Source organism: Myotis daubentonii, chromosome 8 (genome assembly GCF_963259705.1).
Source record: "Myotis daubentonii chromosome 8, mMyoDau2.1, whole genome shotgun sequence".
NCBI classification, from domain to species: Eukaryota; Metazoa; Chordata; class Mammalia; order Chiroptera; family Vespertilionidae; genus Myotis; species Myotis daubentonii.
Genome location: NC_081847.1, coordinates 88490640 through 88510047, shown reverse-complemented (window position 1 = coordinate 88510047; position 19408 = coordinate 88490640). Strand labels below are relative to the sequence as shown.

The 19408-nt window shown below is 42.0% G+C and overlaps 1 protein-coding gene across 2 annotated transcripts; it reads left to right on the top strand.

The window, feature by feature from the left end:
* The first annotated feature begins 29 nt into the window (after window positions 1-29).
* On the top strand, window positions 30-16847 carry STARD6 (StAR related lipid transfer domain containing 6). Of its 2 annotated transcripts, XM_059707339.1 has the most exons (7): window positions 680-792; window positions 3092-3185; window positions 3363-3412; window positions 4454-4580; window positions 9046-9163; window positions 11939-12032; window positions 15642-16847. In XM_059707339.1, the coding sequence occupies exons 2-7, from the start codon at window positions 3096-3098 to the stop codon at window positions 15838-15840; spliced, it is 678 nt and encodes a 225-aa protein (XP_059563322.1). In that variant the 5' UTR covers window positions 680-792; window positions 3092-3095; the 3' UTR covers window positions 15841-16847. The 2 variants fall into 2 exon arrangements, with proteins under 2 accessions (XP_059563323.1, XP_059563322.1); XM_059707340.1 differs by lacking the exons at window positions 3092-3185; window positions 3363-3412 and having other exon boundaries at window positions 30-792.
* The last annotated feature ends 2561 nt before the right edge of the window (window positions 16848-19408 follow it).

Sequence of the window (19408 nt, the reverse complement as noted above, 5' to 3'; positions counted from 1 at the left end):
CGCGCTGCCTGCTGGGAAGTGTAGTTTCTCCCCACGCCTCTCTCTGGGGTGGGTGTTCGTCCACGTACTACGTACGTCCACGTCGCTGCCGCACACGCCCCCCCCCCCCCCCACCTCGGTCTCGGCTGCTGGGGGCCAGTCTGCGCGGATGACCGGCCGAGCCTCCTCCCGCCGGCTCCCGGGGCTGAGTGAGGGGACTCGGTCGGGGAGATTTGGGGCGCGTGCGGCTGACGTTTCGGGTCTCCGAGCGCCGGCCCCACCTCCCCAGTTCTTCCAAGTGAGCTGGTCTCCCCGCTTTCAGAGCACCCCTTTCCGGGATAAGGCATCACCTGGGCCAGGGGCAGCGTCCCCGGCCGCTGCCTCCCCTCCCCCCCGAGTCACTTCCCCATTTTCTCCCCGAGCCCGGCCCTCCGGGGCTGCCCAACCCCTCACACTCAAAGCAGATGCGGGATGGGAGGAAGGAGGGCTGGGATCCAGCCAACTCCGTGGGGACCTGGATTCCCAGGAAGAATGGCAGCGACCCAGTGCGGATGGGGCAGCCAGGCAGGCAGACGGGAAGAGGGAGGTGATGCTGTACAAACCGATGTAAAGACCCACGTAACAACGTGTGTGAGCCGTCTGCAGGGCTGGCTCAGCCTCTGAGAAGCGAAGAATCCAGTTTCAACCAGGCGGCGGATCAAAAAAGATGCCATCGCGGTGTCGGCGGAGGCTTCCTTCCACTGACCCTGCGGGCGAAGACGCCTGGGTTACTCCAGCGGAACACACTCCGCGCGGCCCATGTCCCGCCACCGGGTGATGCAGGGCATTCTTGCTGTTTGCTCTCTTGTTTTCATCCTCTCTAGCCCACGGCACTTAATCTTCCCCTTTTTCTTAGCAAATGAAAAACATCCAGAAACGATAACATTCCGTTGAGTGGTTCAGTTAAACACATGTTTATTGTGGCAGTAAGTGCTAGGTGATTTGACAACGAATAGGACAGAGCCCCTGCGATTGACACCCTACCGGGATGTTCCTATCATCTGTGCAATTCCTAAAGCAGTCAATATCATGTATGTTGCTGGTTGGAAATAACATATTTACTGAGACAAATCCAGGTCAGGGGCCAGCCACAGACTGCTAATGGCATGAGCCTAAAAACTTAGGCTTTTTGCTCTGGTCGGTTTGGCTCAGTGGGTAGAGCCTCGCCTGCAGACTGAAGGGTTCTGGGTTCGATTCTGGGCAAGGGCACATGCCTGGGTTTCTGGACTGATTCCCAGTAGAGGGCCTGCAGGAGGCAGCCAATCAACGATTCTCTCTCATCATTGATGTTTCTCTCTCTCTCTCCCTCTCTCTTCCTCTCTGAAATATATATTTTAAAAAAGTTAGACTTTTTAAATCCACGTTCCACCTAAATGTTTTTTAACCTGCCATTCTTTAAAATAATTGAACAGTTCTTTTCATTGACAGTATCTTTAATGTTTCACTTACTACCTTTTTCTTCCATCTCGGAGCATATGTAATGTGCACATGTTTCCTGATAAGAGCATAAAGTGTAAATAAAGGACGCTGAGAAGATATAAAAGAACATATCAAATAAATTGATGTAATTCATGGATAAAAATAATTCTACTTCCACTTTGTTCCTTCACAGTTTAAGAGATATGGAGACCTCCAGGAGGATTTGGAGAAGAGTCCCAATAGTTATTAAAATTCTGGACTAGATCTATTAGGAAAGATAAACTAAGAATCTACCAGGAAAGAGGAGTTACAGTGGTTTATGAAAGCTTTTCAAGTAGAGATGTCAACCAGGTGTCATGCCTTGATGGAGAACTAAACAGGAGAAAATAGATTTACGTTCCAACCTAAAGAGCTTTAGGTGAGAGCTAAGGAAGACATGTCCTGATAATTAAACTTTAAGAAGGTTTAGTGAGGCAGCTCTTTGGAGAGTTTCTGTAAAAGGTAGTTCTCGATGTGTCCATTTTAAGAACAGAAACTAACCTTTTTGATCACCAAGAAGGGGCTCCACACTTTCAATCCCTTTTACACATATTAACTCAATCCTTACGATGAACCCATGAGATAGGTATTATTATCTGTGTCTATGAAGAAAAGGCATAGATATGAAAGTTGAAATTCAAGGTAAGCAATTTATCCAAAATGATATAGCTGGTGTGAGTGGCAAAGGCAGGATTTGAATCCAGCTCTGTGTTGTCACCCTCTTCCCACCACACCAGCCAGCTTCTCTTAACTGAAAACTAGATGATGGGCCAAAGGATCGATGAGACTCCAGCTCCTGAGCTCATTCACAGCAGGAACAATATCTTACTCAAGCATATTTGCCACACCTACCTCGATACCTCACCCCTACTGAATTGATTCTAACTTTATATCCCGTCTGACATTTAAACAAAGACGCCAGTGAAGAGCGGTCATCCATCCATATTGAGGAAGAGTGTTACAAGCAGAGGGAACAGCAAGTACAACGGCCCTGAGGTAGGAAGATGCTTAGTTGCTTTTGAGGAACAACAGCTAAGTGGGAGAGTCGAAGACAGGAGTTGCCGTTGGAAAGGAAGCCAGGGGTCACATCATTTAGAGCCACTGCCACTCACTTTTAAAAGGTTAATTTCCAAGAACACCTGGTCAACAGATTGTGGTGCTTTACAAAAGCAAAAAAGCATGATTAAGCTGATAGAAATAATAATAATTTTTTGGTTGTTATATGCCTAGCAATGGGGTAGGACATTTAAGTGCATTATCTCACTTAATCCTCACATCACTTCTACAGGGTTAGGTACTATCCCAGTTGTAAAGCTTGAGAAAACGGGGAAACAGAAATACCAAATAACGTGGTTCACAATTAGCCCATGGCAGAGCCAGGAGGTGAGCCAGGTCTCTCTTGAGTCCAGAGCCGAGCCTTTGGACGATGCCACATCCACATTTTCTCATTGCGAACAGGGAGGAAGGGACTCTTGCCTGTGGGCATTCAACGAGTAATTATTGTTCACTGCCCTGTGAGCAGCACTGTAGAAACAGTAATCACATGTAACACAGCATTTTAAAGCGCTTTGCATGATCACATTCTTACCAATCATTTCTTTTTAAAACTTTGCAGGTAGATGGACTATAAGGTACTTGCCCAACAAACCGCTCAAGATATTTTAGGTTACAGTCAAGATACATCAGGCTGGAAAGTGGCTAAATCTTCAGTAAGAAAACAAATATGTTTCAAGTTTTTGTTTTTAAATGAGAAACAGTTGATTTAAAAAAAATTTTTTTTTTTTACAAACCATTTACTTTTGCTTTGTTTTATTTTGTTGTTTTTTCCTTTTTTTTTTTCTGTACTTGACAGCTAACTTATTTGTTAATTTTTTTTTCCCTTTGAGAAAAAAATAACTGTTTCTAGCAAGCCTTCTAAAACATTCCATGGAAATATGTAAGTACAATTTCCTATTTGCAATTATTGTTTTGAATTCAGTGGCATTTATGTATCTAGAATTTAAAGTTTGCTGACCTCTCATTTATACCTCATTACATACTTAAATTAAGAATTGGGGCTGAAAGGGGCTGCATAGCCACACAAAATTCTATATCAATTACTGTTGACTTATTATAAACACAGCAGATAAATGTTTATAAGAAAGATTTTAGAAAAATCCTAAATGAAATTTGCCCCTCTAGAAAAATAACTACAGCGCAGCTGGCATGGCGCAGTGATTGAGCATAAACCTATGAACCAGGAGGTTGAGGTTCGATTCCTGGTCAGGACACATGCTCGGGTTGCGGGCTCGATCCCCATGGGGAGATGCAGGAGGCAGCAGATCGATGATTCTCTCTCATCGTTGATCTTTCTATCTCTCCCTCTCCCTTCCTCTCTGAAATAAAAATATTTTTTAATTTTCCACTCATTTGTGGAATATAATGAACAACATAAACTGATGAACAAAAACAGATCCAGAGACAGAGAAGCAACGATCAGATGGTCAAACCTCAGATGGAAGGTAGGGGAGGGTGGGGGGAAGGGGGAGGGACCAACCAAAGGACTTATATGCAAGCATATAGGCCTAACCAATGGACACAGACACCAGGGGGGTGAGGACATGAGTGTGGGGGCAGGGGGTAGGGGGTAACGTGGGGATAAGGACACATATGTAATAACTTAATAAAAAATTAAAAAAATCTTCAGGAACATTATAAACAAAGTTTTTAGAAAAAATGAACTTTGAAGTAACTTATATTAATTATTATAATATATATTTAAATAAATCTTGCTACTTCTAATTGAATATTAGTGTTTTGTATGTGAAGGAACCGCTGAGCTAAAGCCAGCGCTGAATATTAGTGTTTTGAATTGCTGATATGACCCTCAAATTTTCTTTACTGTTGATTGCTAAATTAGTCTGTGTTATACTATGACATTATATTTTCAACTTAGACTGAATTAAATTTTGAATTTTCTTTATTTTGCTAACTATAGATACCGTGTTGAAGGAATAATTTCAGAATCAACATCTAAACTAGCTGATTTCCTCTACAAGCCTGAAATTAGAATTAAATGGGACAAATCACTGAAAGTGTACAGTATAATACACAAGATTGATTCGGTAATTTGTTGTTTAATATTAAACTTTTCCTGTATTAATATATTTTTAGTTTTATATCTTAGTGATTTAAGTTTATTAAGCCTATTTTAGGTAGACTCTTCATATTTTATAGATTTCACATTGAGTTGAAATCTTTATAAAAGCCTTAAAACTTCCTTCTTTATCACTCAAGAGTTTAATTGCAGTTAGCTTCTTTCTGTTTTAAATGCACACCACATTCTGAATCTGGTTAGCTCTGTTGAAGGTGTGTGCCTTTGGTTACCAGGGGACAAACTCCTGGATTCTCCAACATTAGGTGGAGAAAAGACTAAACATGCCTTGTTAAAGGGAAGTCAGTATATTTACATTAGTCACTAGAGGCCTGGTGTACAAATTCGTGAGCATAAGGACAAATTCATGCACCAGTGGGGGGGTCCCTCAGCCTGGCCTGCGGGATCAGGTTGAAACCGGCTGTCTGACATCCCTTGAGGGGTCCTGGATTGCGAGAGGGCGCAGGCCAGGCCAAGGGACCCCACCGGTGCACAATCGGGGCTGGGAGGGATGCGGGAGGGCCCCAGGGCATGTCTGGCCCATCTTGCTCAGTCCTGATGGGCCGGACCCCAGCAGCAAGCTAACCTACTGGTCGAATCATCTGCCAACTGGTGGTCAGTGCACATCATAGCAACTGATTGACTGGTCAGCTGTCTGTCCCCTGGTGGTCAGTGCATGTCATAGCGAGCGGTTGAGCAGCCTTAGCATATTATGCTTTGATTGGTTGAATGGATGACTGGACACTTGGCATATTAGGCTTTTATTATATAGGACTAGAGGCCCAGTGCACAAAAATCTGTGTACTTGGTGGGTGGGGGGCTGCACCCTCTCACAGTCCGGGACCCCTCGGGGGATGTCCACCTGCTGGCTTAGGCCTGCTCCCCGGAGGATCGGGCCTAAGCTGGCAGTCAGACATCCCCCTGGCAGCCCAGGAGCCATCTATCGGACATCCTTAGTGTTGCCAAGGTGGTAGGAGAGGCTCCCGCCACCCCGCTGTGTTTGCAGTCATCAGCCCGGCTTGTGGCTGAGCGGAGCTCCCCCTGTGAGAGTGCACTGACCACCAGGGGGCAGCTCCTGTGTTGAGCATCTGCTCCCTGGTGGTCAATGCACACCATTGCAACTAGTCAATTTGCATATTACCCTTTTATTATATAGGATAATAGCTTAGATAACAGGAACAATGCAGACACATACCATAGGGACTTAAGAAGGAACAGCATGTAATGTAATTAAAGAGAAGGATAAAGTGTGAAATAACAAAACAGAAAAAAGTGTGAAATAACATATACATGGTTGTGGTTTTAGAAACAGTTTAAATACATTATCTCAGTTAAATGAAGATGAAGAGAGAGGAAAAACAATGAGGAAAGAAAATATAAATAATTGGTGTAGAAAGTGATCATAGAAGCAAGTAGGGCTTAGAAGAGGGGAGGAGAAAAGATCAGTATGAGCTGAGGGTAGATATATGCATATATGCCTAGTCTATGGACACAGACAATAGTGTGGTGAAGGCTTGGGGTGGAGTGGGAGCTGAGTAGAGGAGATCAAAGGTGGGGGGAGCAGAAATGGGGGACATCTGTAATATTCTCAATAATAAAAATAAAAAAAATTCAGGAGAAGAAAAATATGATATAAATGAAAGTAATAATGAGATGTACAAAGAGGTAGAAACAAGAAGACAGAAGTGGGGTAAGGGATTCTGAACTTGGGAGCAGTTCACTAGATCTCTTATTAAGACTGCTACACTTTATGGTATGTAAATTACAGCTCAGTAAGATGTTTTTAAAAATTGAGTTGCGCAATTTTGGCTAACAAAAACTGTATTAGAAAGAGGTGGCAAATGTGAATGTTAGCAAACTTTTATGATTTTCACAAACAATTGCATTTATAAAACTCCACATCACTGGGTCTTTGAGTCTCCAAACTACATTCCACTTATCAAAAGAAACAAATGTCCCACAAATAAATCTGTCACCATTTTATCATTTATTTACAACTCTGTAGGTTAACTTTGCCTGCTTTCATTAAGCTGATTTTAAAGTCTGGGAGTTGCGGGGAGAAGCCCAGAAAGGTAAGTCAGGTAACAAACAACACACGTCCATGACCCTCTTGGGATCTGTACCTTTAGTTTGAGAAATATGGTCCAGCCCTGGTTTGGCTCAGTGGATAGAGTGTTGGCCTGCGGACTGAAGGGTCCCAGGTTGGGTTCTGGTCAAGGGATTGTGCCCGGGTTGCAGGCTTGATCCCAGTAAGGGGTGTGCAGGAGGCCACCAATCAATGATTCTCTCTCATCATTGATGTTTCTATCTCTCTCTCCCTCTCCCTTCCTCTCTGAAATCAATAAAAATATATTTAAAAAAAGAAAAAGTAAATAATAAAAAAAAGAAAAATGTGGTCCATCGCAAATGAAAATCCAAACATTGGATTGTTTCATTCATGATTGTATTAGACTAATTATATAGTTCCATTAGCACTTCAGGTCTTTCTGCTGTTGCTGCAACTCAGCTGTAATAATGGAAAGAATACAAGACTTAGCACCAAAAAACTTGAAAATAGAGTCAGAGAAATTATGTGACATGCTCAAGGTCAGCACAGCCAGTACATGATAGAACCAGGGTTTATACCTGATCTGATCCCAAATTCTAGGCCCTTTACAGTATACCACACTATCTCTGAATAGCTTTACCCTATAATAGAATTATTTTACCTTCTTATGAATATTTATAGTATTCCTCTTTAGGAGTGTGTTTTAGTTGACTCATTCATCCGATTGGTGAGCTCAGGATTCCCGCCCAAAGGTTACAGGGGCGGTAAAACATGATACCTGCCACTAGGCAAATGAGATCAACAGTAGTTTATTAATAATTAATCTCAGCCCAGAGGAGGACTGTTATTTTGTTAACATTTGTGAAGTGGAGCCTAGGGTGCCGGATGGGGAGCCGTGTTTCAACAACAGCTCATAAGAGAAATTGAAATTAGTCACAGGTCCTGGAGGAAGCACAGTGAAGCCTCAAGAGGCCACGCAGGGAGAGCAAGGCAGGTACAGGCAGGGCCGGGCAGGGCCTGAGGCACATGTCTTTGTTAGGGTCTGTGGGTGGAGTGGGCATGGGAATTCCCAGGCTAAGGTCTGATCGGTCAACTCAAACCAAAAAGAGCAGCGTTTCGGTAAGCTCCCTGGGGTGTTTTATCTAAGGGGTCACCAGAGGAAGGGGGCCCTGCGAGGCTGGGGAGACTGTTGAACCCAGGACTATTGGGACAGTTGTATCAACTTGCATTTGCTTGTGAGTGTGGGCTGGTATCCTTGGGATGCACTTGTATCAGTTTAAGGCCCCTGCAGGCTGCTTGGCCAAACAAAATGGATGCTGAGGCAATACCATGCAATGGCCTGGCTAACCTCTCAAGGATACATCATGCCAGGCTGTATGTCATGGGAGCTGTACCGGGGGACAGAGAATAACCAGGGAGGCAGGCGCTTTATAGTACCAAAAGGTTGAGATGACCCCGAATCCTGCAGGAGGATGCACTTGGCTGTTGGAATAATTCTCGAGGCTAGCAGACACTGTGCCTGATCCAGTAGATAAAGAGGGTTGTTTGGCTGAAGTCCGTATCCATGGGAACAGTCAGGAGAGAAACTTGCAGTTAGGCCAGTTAAGACCCTATTTTCACCAGATGTCAACACATAATATTGGTCACTTAATTTTAGGACTTACACCATAGGTGCTAAATCAATATACTTTTCATAATATATTAGCTAGCCAATGTGGAATAGTTGTACTGGGAATCAGGGAATCTGGGTTCTAGTTCTGTACTTATCTCTAGTTATCTGTTAGGCTTTAATTTCTTCATTTAAAATGTCAAAGTGTAGATGATATAAAGATTACTTTTGAATTTTATGCATTAATATATAAATAGATATATGATTTAAAAATATTTTCTCTAATTCTGTAGGTTCCCTTTTCATTTTTTAGAATAGGTTTTTATTGATTTCAGAGAGGCAGGGAGAGGGCGAGAGAGAATCATTGGTCAGCTGCCTCCTGCATGCTCCTTACTAGGGATTGAGCCTGCAACCTGGGCACGTGTCCTGAACAGGAATCGAACTGTGATCTCCTGGTTCATTGGTTGACACTCAACCACTGAGCCACACTGACAGGGCCCCTTTTCATTTTGTTGATGATTTCCTTTGCTGTGCAGAAGCTTTTTAGTTTGATGTAGTCCTGCTTGTTTGTTTTTGCTTTCGTTGTCTTGTACTTATAATAATACCTAATGTTCCTTTAACACAGAAAATGCAGGCTGATAGGGTGATGAGTTCTTAAAATTGCAAAGTCCTGCTTTTTCCAAGTAGAGGCCAATCTTCTACAGTGAAATTCTTTGGGGAGCAGTACAAGGAATAGATACTAACTAATTGTTGCAATCTTTATGGTTTGATTTGTTTCAGGACACATTCATATGTCATGCCATTACACAAAGTTTTGCCATGGGCTCAATTTCCCCCCGAGACTTTGTCGACATAGTGCACAGCAAGTGCTATGAAGGGAATGTGTATGTGATCAGTTGTAAGTTGAAACATTTTGCCCACATTTTAGAATTACTATGAGTTATTAATAATTTTTCCCTTTAACTCACATTTGGAAGAAATATATTTTCAATTATTTATTTTCTATTTACGTGGTGAGACTAATACATACATGTATAATGTAGACCAGCCTGCTGTTTTTACCCTACTCTGGAGGTGCCTTTTACATCATAGTCAATGGTGTGGCATCTCCTGGCCTTTTTGCAGCATATAACCACACCACTGAGTACAGGTAAATAACTGTAGGCTGAAACTACACAGCAAACATTTCAAAACTACTGAGAAACAAAAGTAATCTTTAGATATATCATTTTATATTTGAACTAGAGGCCCGATGCACGAAGATTTGTGCAAGAATGGGCCTTCCTTCCCCTGGCTGCTGTCACCGCCTTTGCTCTGGCAGGGGCCACCTTTCTGCTTTCGATCTGGCCCAGAGCTGCCTTTCTGCCTTCCCACGCTGCCCAGAGGCCCGGAGCGGCTGGGGTAGTGCAGAATGCTTACATCCCGCTCCGCCCCCGGCCGCTCGGCACCCATGTATGCTAATTAACCTGCCATCTTTGTTGGTATAATTTGCATACTCCTGATTGGCTGGTGGGCGTCACGAAGATATGGTCAATTAGCATCTTTGTCTTTTATTAGTGTAGATTGCATAGAATGAGCTTATCCAATAACTGACAAAACTCCTATTTTTACTGGGTGGGTCTTTACACAATGTGCTTATATTTCTTTTAGAAGGTTGGGGTTTTGATGTATCCTTAGCCTCCCAAAATATGTCAGCCAGTAAAACCCCAGTGTGTGACCATTTCTTAATGTGTATATTCACTTGAAACATTACCAGTTCATACCATGAAGATCTTTGGAGCCAGACAACTCCAGATAAGTCATGATGAAGGATCTTTGGCAGGACAGCGGCCTAGAGCCCTGTTTCTCTCCACAGCTCAATTTAATCTGACCACTACTATCTGAATAGCTTTCCGTACTGTAAGCTACCTGGAGATAGGGACAGTTAAGTGTTGTCAATGACTATTTCCCAACAAGGTTTCTGATATGTCCGTGGTACTAAGTTTCAGAGTCCAGAGCTGTGCTAATAGCACTCACACACACATAGCTCAGGTGCAACATGCCACTAAGGACTGATGTTCACCCTTTTCATATAGCTGTCATTTAGTTACCTCATTGTTAAAACGGGCAGATGAAAATCGATTCACTGTCTACAACGCAAAATGGTGTCTGAGTCATAGATCTGCGATTTCTGTGTTTTGAAAGCAGACCATTTCTGTCTCATTTTTTAGGGGTAAAAAAGAAGTCTGAAATCAAAATCAACAAATGGTTGTAACGAGTCATTCAGTGATCAGTACTGAATTTGCTTTAAGCACTTTCTTTGAATTAATTATCAATGAATACACATAGTTTTCTTCTTCACCTTTCTTTTGCTGTTGTTCACTTTACTGTGCTTTGAGTTAAATGTTTTGCATGCTTTATCGCACCAGTACGGAAACTGAAGTCCAGAGGAAACAAGTTAGACAGCAATAAGCTGCTGAACCAGAATTAAAACACAAGTCTTTCTAATTTTCCAAAATCAGTACTAACTACCAACCCAATATCACTCACAAAAGACCCATATCTGTTCATGGAATAAAACAAATTTTCTTTTACGAACAAGCATAATCTCCATATTTTAAACAGGGAAAATATGTTCATATCACTTCTGGAAGTATCATTATGCTAACAGAATAGACTCTGTTAAGGTGATGAAACAAGTAATAAAAATGGAAAATTCATTCAACCACACTTGTTTGCTAAGCTAGACCAAAGCTAATGCTTAACATTGTACTTCCCACAGAATTGATAGCTTATGTTAAAATCACATGGGAAAATCCATCTTCTCTGACAAGAGCAGGATTCAGTTGCACAGAATACATATATTTAAAAAATATTTTTTGAAAGAGTACATATAATTATCATAAACAATCATTATCAAATCACCTCCCTTCTGTATTCAGATTCAATACAATTATACTGCATAATTCCTAAAACAACTCTACTGATTTTTTAAAACATATATTTTTATTGATTTCAGACAGGAAGGGAGAGAAAGAGAATCATTTATGAGAGAGAATCATTGATTGGCTGCCTCCCACACGCACCCTTACTGGGGAATCAAGCCTGCCACCTGGGCATGTGCCCTGATTGGGAATCGAACTGTGACCTTCTGGTTCATAGGTCGATGCTCAACCACTGAGCCACACCAGTCGGGCAAACTTCTGATTTTTAATTATAATTTGAATTTAGAGAATTTGCAGAAAGGGACATTTAAACTATCTTCTTTGACATGCCAAATAAATACATCCAATATTTTATTTAAAAGTGATTTAACAAAAAATCTATAAACCCATTCTCCTAATAGCCTTTTTCTTTGTGACTTCTTTTGCTTCAAATCTCAGAAAGTAATAAAATGATTCTTTGAACAGTTCTTCTTGTATGTAAAAGGTAACAATAGCATCTTTAGAAATACTAGCATGAAAACGTTTGAGAGGACAGTCGTGCTCAAACTGGTATTTTCTCAGTTTTGGCCTATGCACACATTCATACGTACAAACATACAGCCCATGTATAAAATCAATGTCAGTGCTGATAATACCTAAGTTAAATTAAAAGCTGTGTTTTATATATACATTTTAAAACACCCTACTTGAAATAGGATTTTTTACCTTTGTGGAAGAGGTTTCATTTTATTTCTTTTTAAATCACTTAGCTAAAAGTGTGGATTTTCCAGGATATCCTCCATCTTCACATTACATCCGTGGTTATAACCATGCTTCTGGCTTTGTCTGTTCACCTCTGAAAGAGTAAGTATCATTTGCATTTATTTATTGTAACAGTTTTTAAGTTCAATTTGTGATTTAATTAAAGGATCCCTAACTCATTAGTAGAATATGTACCAGCACATTCTACTGGGGAAAAATGGCCCCTAATAGAATGTGATCTTTAAAATAATTGTTATAAGTATTTTCCTATGAAGTATAATCAGAAAAGATAGTTCACTATAAAGTATGATTTGAGGTTTCTGGGACAAGTCACACATACACAAAGCTTTTCCCCTCCGGGGTTAACATTAACCTGATGTTTTATATTTCTTCATTGAGTCAGTTCTGTGAATTACTAAGGAATATTTGTGAATTGAAAATAAATTCCCTAGAATTATAATACAGTTACATTTATCAGCAATGAATGCTTTATCTTGAACACATTCTTTCTAATAGACTGCCTACTAAGAACAGATTCCTTCAAAATGAGACTTCTGGTAGGTAAATTCAGATAAGAGTTGGAAATCAGAAATGAGTCATTGCCTACAGATGGCCAGCCTAGCGATAATAAAAATGGTAACATAAAATACCATTTTGTAAGTTAATGTACATTAACTTAGTGTATATCATTTCAAAAAATCCTTGTTTTAATTTTTGCTAAATGATTTTATATTAAGTAAAAAATATTGGTACATAAAGATAAACGTAAAAACTTTATATTGGTCCAATATAAACTTCAATATGAGAAAAATATTTATGCGAATGAAGTAAAAATAAAATTACATTTTAGACCTGTATTCCTTATGAATATCATACTAGTAAATATTGACTACTTAAAAATTTGTTATGATGCCCTTATAAATGTATTTTATAGAATACAAATTCCATAACATATTACATTATCAATTTAAAAATATATACAACCTTTAAATCAGATTTTTACATCATTCCTTTTCTCCTTGAACCCGTATTTTTGCTCTTTTTCTCTCACATAACTTTATCCTAGTAAAATATGCTTTGTGTTTTGAATTCTTTTATTAATCATTCTATCATAGTTCTCTGCAAAAATGAGTATTTAATTTTCAAAATTATTTTCTGTTACTATAAGTATCTAAATATTAAAAATATAAGTGTGGGGGAATAAGGACACATATGTAATACCTTAATAAAGAAATTTAAAAATTGAAAAAATAAAAATATAAGTGTGTGTGGGATTAAATTATTATTACATATTTATCAAAGCAGATAACATATTACCAAATATGTTACCTGGTGTATAATTATTAAAACTGTTATTGGAAACACATTTTTTTATTACTAGCCAAACTTAGATAGCACTTACTATGTGCTGGGAACTATTACAAACAATTTACATATATTGATTGATTTGGCCCTCACATTAACTCCACGAAGTAGGTAGTGTTACTGTCTCCATTTTACAGAAGATAAAATGGAAGCTCAGAGAGATTAGGTAACTTTTCAAGGTTCCACATGGATAATAGCAAAGCTCAGCTTTAACCAACGCAGACTGTTCCAGAGTCTCTGCTTCTACCAGCCACACTCGTCTACCTGTGGATCAGTATTACATTACTGGCACTAATAAAATGAGGAAACGCTTATTATCAAGTCCACTTCTACTTTGCATTTTATAAATATAAGCACTGAGAAATTTTGTTCACATAAATACGTGGGTTAAAATGGAAAGAGTATAAGTCTAGCACTGCCCTTCAATCCCTTGAACTTCATCTGAGCTATGTACCATAAATTATAGTAACCTATAATCAAAAACTTCTTCATGACCTATCAACAGACAACTAAATTAGATCCTTAAGTTTTATTTAAGCAAAGAATTGACAACATGACTGGGTAAGGATTTTCACCCAGTCATTAGCCATTCCCTTTCTTTCTTTAAATTTTATTTATTTTTATTTTTTATTATTAGTTAAGGTATTACAAATGTGTCCTCATCCCCCCCCACTAACCCCCCGCCCCGCACACTCATGCTCCCATCCCCCTGTTGTCCATGTCCATTGGTTTGGCTTATATACATGTATACAAGTCCTTCGGTTGATCTCTTCCCCTTACCCCTGCCCTCCCCTACTTTCCTTCTGGGGATTGATAGCCTGATCGCTGTTAGCCATTCCCTTTCTTAACTCACTTCCAATAGACGAAAGTTTCCCTTTGTCATCTCAAAGGTGTTTGCATGCCGGGGTAAAGCATCACTGTACCTTCTTTTCTGTTTTCTTTCCTTCCTTCCATAGCTATGTATCCTAGCATAATCACTATGGAGAGACTTCATTGTGAATAAGACAAGCCTATAAATTCAATAGATAAGTCATTCCTATTAGGGGTTGGGGGTGACAGGTATACCTTCATTTTGAAAAGCAAGAGAAGTGTGACGTGAAGAGGCTGGTGGGAAAGGAAAAGCCCTCATCTCCATCAGAGACATATTCTCAGATCAGTTTAAGGAAAAGATATATGTGGTAGTTAGAGTTTTGAAAAGGTATTCCCTTAGCTCTAGCTAGTTTGGCTCAGTGGATAGAGTGTCAGCCTGCAGACCAAAGGGTCCCAGGTTCGATTCTGGTCAACGGCACTTACCTTGGTTGCAGGCTCCTTTCCTGGCCCGGGCCCTGGCTCATGCAGGAGGCAACCAATCAATGTGCTTCTCTCACATTGATGTCTCTCTCTGTCTTTCCCTCTCTCTTCCACGCTCTCTAAAAGTCAATAGAAAAATATCCTCGGGTAAGGATTTAAAAATATAAAAATTTTTTTAAAAAATGTATTCTCTTAAAAATTATTCATCTTCTTGTACTCCTTGGAAAGGCTTCACATAGCCCAGTTTAAAGATCACTGGGTCAGAATATAAAAAAAAAACTAGTCTCTTGGAGGGCAATTTGGAAATAACACTAAAATGTTAAATGTACAAAACCCTTGACTTAGAAATTCAGTGTAAGTATTTATAGAAGTGCAAACAGATATATTACAAAGATGTTTATTGCAGCTTTATCGCCGCAAAAAGTGAGAAATAACCCAAATGGTAGTCAATAAAGAACTGGTTAAGTGAAGTATGAAACACTATATTCAGTCATGGAAAACAATCAAGCTGATCTATATGTATTGATACAGAAAAATGTGCATGATATCCTGCTATGAGGAAAATAAAATCAGTTGCAGAAAAATAAACACATCTCATTTTTATATAAACAAAAATGTATATGTGTGTATATGTGGGGTACATCTGTGTACATATGTGTGCTGTCTTTGTATACATTTAGACAACCATCCGAAAAGATACAGTCAAAACTATAAATAGTGATTTTCTCTGAGGAACAGGATGAAGGGAACAATTATGACAATTCTGTATTTAAATTTTCAAAAGCACACATTACTTTTGTAATTTAAAAGTCAATGTGACAAAAAGGAAAAGCTGACTAAAACTGAAGACTGTAAGTCGGACGAGTTACCGTTTTCATGTAAAATGTGTATGAGTGTGAAAATCACTGTACCTGTCCTTTTCTCTCTCCTTCCTTCCATAGCTGTGTTTCCTATCATAATCACTATGGAGGACTCCACTGTGAATAAGACAAGCCTGTAAATTCCATAGATAACTCTAAAGATTATTTATGTTTTTAATTCTTCCTTTGTTTACAGTAATCCAGCGCATTCCAAAGTAGTGATGTTTGTCCAGACAGAAATGAGGGGGAAATTGTCCCCATCAATAATTGAAGCAACTATGCCTTCCAACTTAGTGAACCTCATCCTCAATGTAAAAGATGGAATAAAGACACACAAAGCTCCCCCAGAACGTGGACGTCATCATAGCTGCCACTCGCTCCGTAAGAAGAAATGAGGCTGTTGATAATGAGGCCATATAAAATCATGTGTAGCAGTTACTGCAGTTTACTTCTAAGTCAATATGCATAATGACTGTTAAACTATTCTGGACAGTATTCTTGTACACATTACTGAAGGTACATTGTGGAAATGAGAACTCATACAAGAGGACAGCCTTAAATATAGTTTTGAATCGCATATAAGACTGATGTTCAATAACAAGTGTTTTTTGTTTTATTTTTTTTTAATTATATTTTTATTGATTTCAGAGAGGAAGGGAGAGGGAGAGAGAGAAACATCAATGATGAGAGAAACATGGATTGGCTGCCTCCTGCACGCCCCCTACTGGGGACTGAGGCCACAACTCGGGCCTGTGCCTTGACAGGGAATCAAACCATGGCCTCCTGTTTCATAGGCTGATGCTCAACCACTGAGCAACACCGGCTCGGCCAATAACAAGTGTTCTTTTTCTTTTTTAATATATTTTTATTGATTTTAGAGAGGAAGGGAGAGGGAGAGATAGAAACATCAATGATGAGAATCATCCATCAGCTGCCTCCTGCATACCCCCTACTGGGGATCGAGCCTGCAACCCAGGCATGCACCCCTGACCTGAATCAAACCCGGGACCCTTTGGTCCCCAGGCCAACGCTCTATCTACTGAGCCAAACTGACCAGGGCAACAATTGTTCTTAATGCCCTTTTATCTTTTGCTTTTTCCCCCTGGAAAATGTTCTGCAAAAAAGTCAATAAGAAAGCATAAATAGTAAGAGATCATCACTAATTAAAGATTAAAATATATTTTAAATTGGTTTTCCTTCACTTACTGCTTAAAATTGATAATTGTAAGAAACATGAACATAAAACTGAAAAGAATTACACTGGAATTATGACCAATGATATCTAGCATTTAAAATTGAATAAGTCATGAATCAAGTTCTGGTTCTAGCCAAGATGTAGTAGCCCATCCTCCCAAGTCCTTTTTCTCTTACAAGTAAGAGACTCTGCACATAACAACAAACAAGCATAGGAAGATGAGTAGAGGTGGAAAGGGGGCAAACTTCCTAGGGACTTTGGGACTTGAGAAATGACATAGCAGTGAGTTCTCGGTTTCCTTGTTGCCTCCCATATATTCAGGACAAGGCACCAGCTACAGAAGGCTCCAACCTGGAACCACCCAGAGGCAGGAACAACAAAAGTTTCTAGAAAAAGCCTATTCCTCCTAGTCATAGGACTGGCTATAAATGAGAGGGTGGCCCACCAGAACAAAATCTCTTTGACAATACCTACCCATCACCAAACAGAAATCTAAGAATTGCACCCGCCTCACCCTTCAGTTTGAGCGGGGCCAAGCAAAGCGATCTTCCACCCCACCTTGCTCATGTCCCACAGAAGTAGGTGGTGTTGGCAAGGCTGAGCAAGGAGCCAGTCTTCCCTGTGCCCTGCCAGAAGCAGGCAGCACTCTGAGCCCCTTCCAGGTGGTGCAGGCTGGCCCAGCAGGGAGCTGATTTCCCACCTCCCACCGCAGAAGCAGGTAGCAGGGTTTTGTATCCCTGCTGGGTAGTGTCAGTGGAGTCAGGTGGCAAAGTGAGCCTCCACCTCACCTCGCAGCAGCAGCCAGCCAGCTAGTGCAAAGAAGGGCTCGTCACATCCGGCTTCACTGCCCTCCCTTGATCCCGTGTCACCCAGGCCCACCGAGATGCTGAGCCACCATCCCCACCAGCACGTTTTCTCCTCTGCAGTATGTTGAATGGTGGCCCCCCAAAAGCCATGTCTTTGTCAAATCCCTGGAACCCTGATTCTGACCTTATTGGAAAAAGGGTCTTTGCAGATGTAAGTTAAGGATCTCAGTAAAATAATTCTTGGTTACCTGGGTGGGCCTTAAATCTAATCACACGTGTCCTTACAAGAGATGCACAGTGGAGAGACGGGCGAAAAAGGGAAGGCCATGTGAAGACAAGCCACAAACCAAGGAACACCTAGTTACCTAGTGTGGTAGTTATAGGAAACGAAGACACCCCCTCTGGTGTCTGAGCAGGGCTCAGTGGGCATCTGGGCCTCCACCCGCACCTGGCATCAACAAGTTAAAACAAGGTAGTGGGAGATGGGATAGTCAGCACACCTCCCTCCTACCTCCGCCACCCAGGTGTCACTTCAACCTAGGATTCTGTGATATATGCCTGGTGCAAATGCAGCTCCTCTTGATCCAGAGACCTATGAAATAAAAAGACAAGTTACCTGCCCTTCTGCCTACACACACACACACACACACACACACACACACACACACACACACACTATCCTATCTAATAAAAGAGAAAAATGGTAATTGGCGTACGACGATACCCTTTTCATTGGCTAATCAGGGCTATATACAAATTAACTGCCAACTATGATTGGCAGTTAACTGCCAACTATGATTGGCAGTTAACTGCCAACAAGATGGCGGCTAATTTGCATATGTAGGCACAATGCAGGGAGGCAAAAGGGAAAGCAGGAAGAAGCCCCCTGCCACTGACAGTGATCGGAAACCCAGGGGGGAGCTAAGAGCTGGGGGGCAGGGCAAAGGCGGCCCTGGGGCCGCCTTTGCCCTGCCCCCCAGCCATGATAGGAGAATCAGGCACCTTTGCCGCCCTGGCCAGTGATAGCAGGAAGTAGGGGTGGAGCCAGCGATGGGAGCTGGGCACAGTCGAAGCTGGCAGTCCCAGGAGCTAGGGGTCCCTTGCCTGGGCCTAAAGCGAAGCCCACGATCGCGGGGCCGCTGCAGCTGCGGGTCCCCACTGCCCGGGCCGGACGCCTCAGCCAGAGGCGTTAGGTCTGGGCAGGGGCGGAGCCTGCAACCGCGGAGAGCTGGGGGTCCCCTGCCCAGGCCTGACACCTCTGCCGGAGGCCTCAGGCCTGGTCAAGGGGCCGATCCGGTGATTGGTGATCGGAGGGTGATGAGGGTCAACTCCTCTGGCCGAGGCATCAGGCCTGGGTGGGGGGCGGAGCCGGGGATTGGGGGGATATGATGGTCCCCTTGCCCAGGCCTGAAGCCTGGGTCAGAGGCGTCAGGCTTGGGCGGGGGGTGGAGCAAGCGATCAGAGGGAGATGGGGGTCCCCTGCCCAGGCATGATTCCTGGGCCAGAGGCCTCAGGCCTGGGCGGGGGCCAGAGCCAGTGATCAGGGGGAGATGGGGGTCCCCTGTCCAAGCCTGACACCTCTGGCGGAGGCGTCAGGCCTGGGCAAGGGGCCGATCAGGTGATCAGAGGGTGATGGGGGTCTACGCCTGAGGGCTCCCAGTATGTGAGAGGGGGCAGGCTGGGCTGAGGGACACTTCCCTCCCCACACACACCCAGTGCACGAATTTCGTGCACCGGGCCCCTAGTACAATTATAAAAAAGGAAGAGGAAACCCCAGTAAACATACCCACTGGAAAGGGGGAAGAATATAGTCACTGGTTCATAGCAATTCTGATATCCCACCGGGCCTCATTCTGGCCATGGGGAAACGTTCCCAGACTAGACCCTGATCCTGCTCGCTGGGGCTTGCTCCCTGACTCACTGTTCTCCACTGAGAACAATGGTTTTCGTGACATTGCCTGA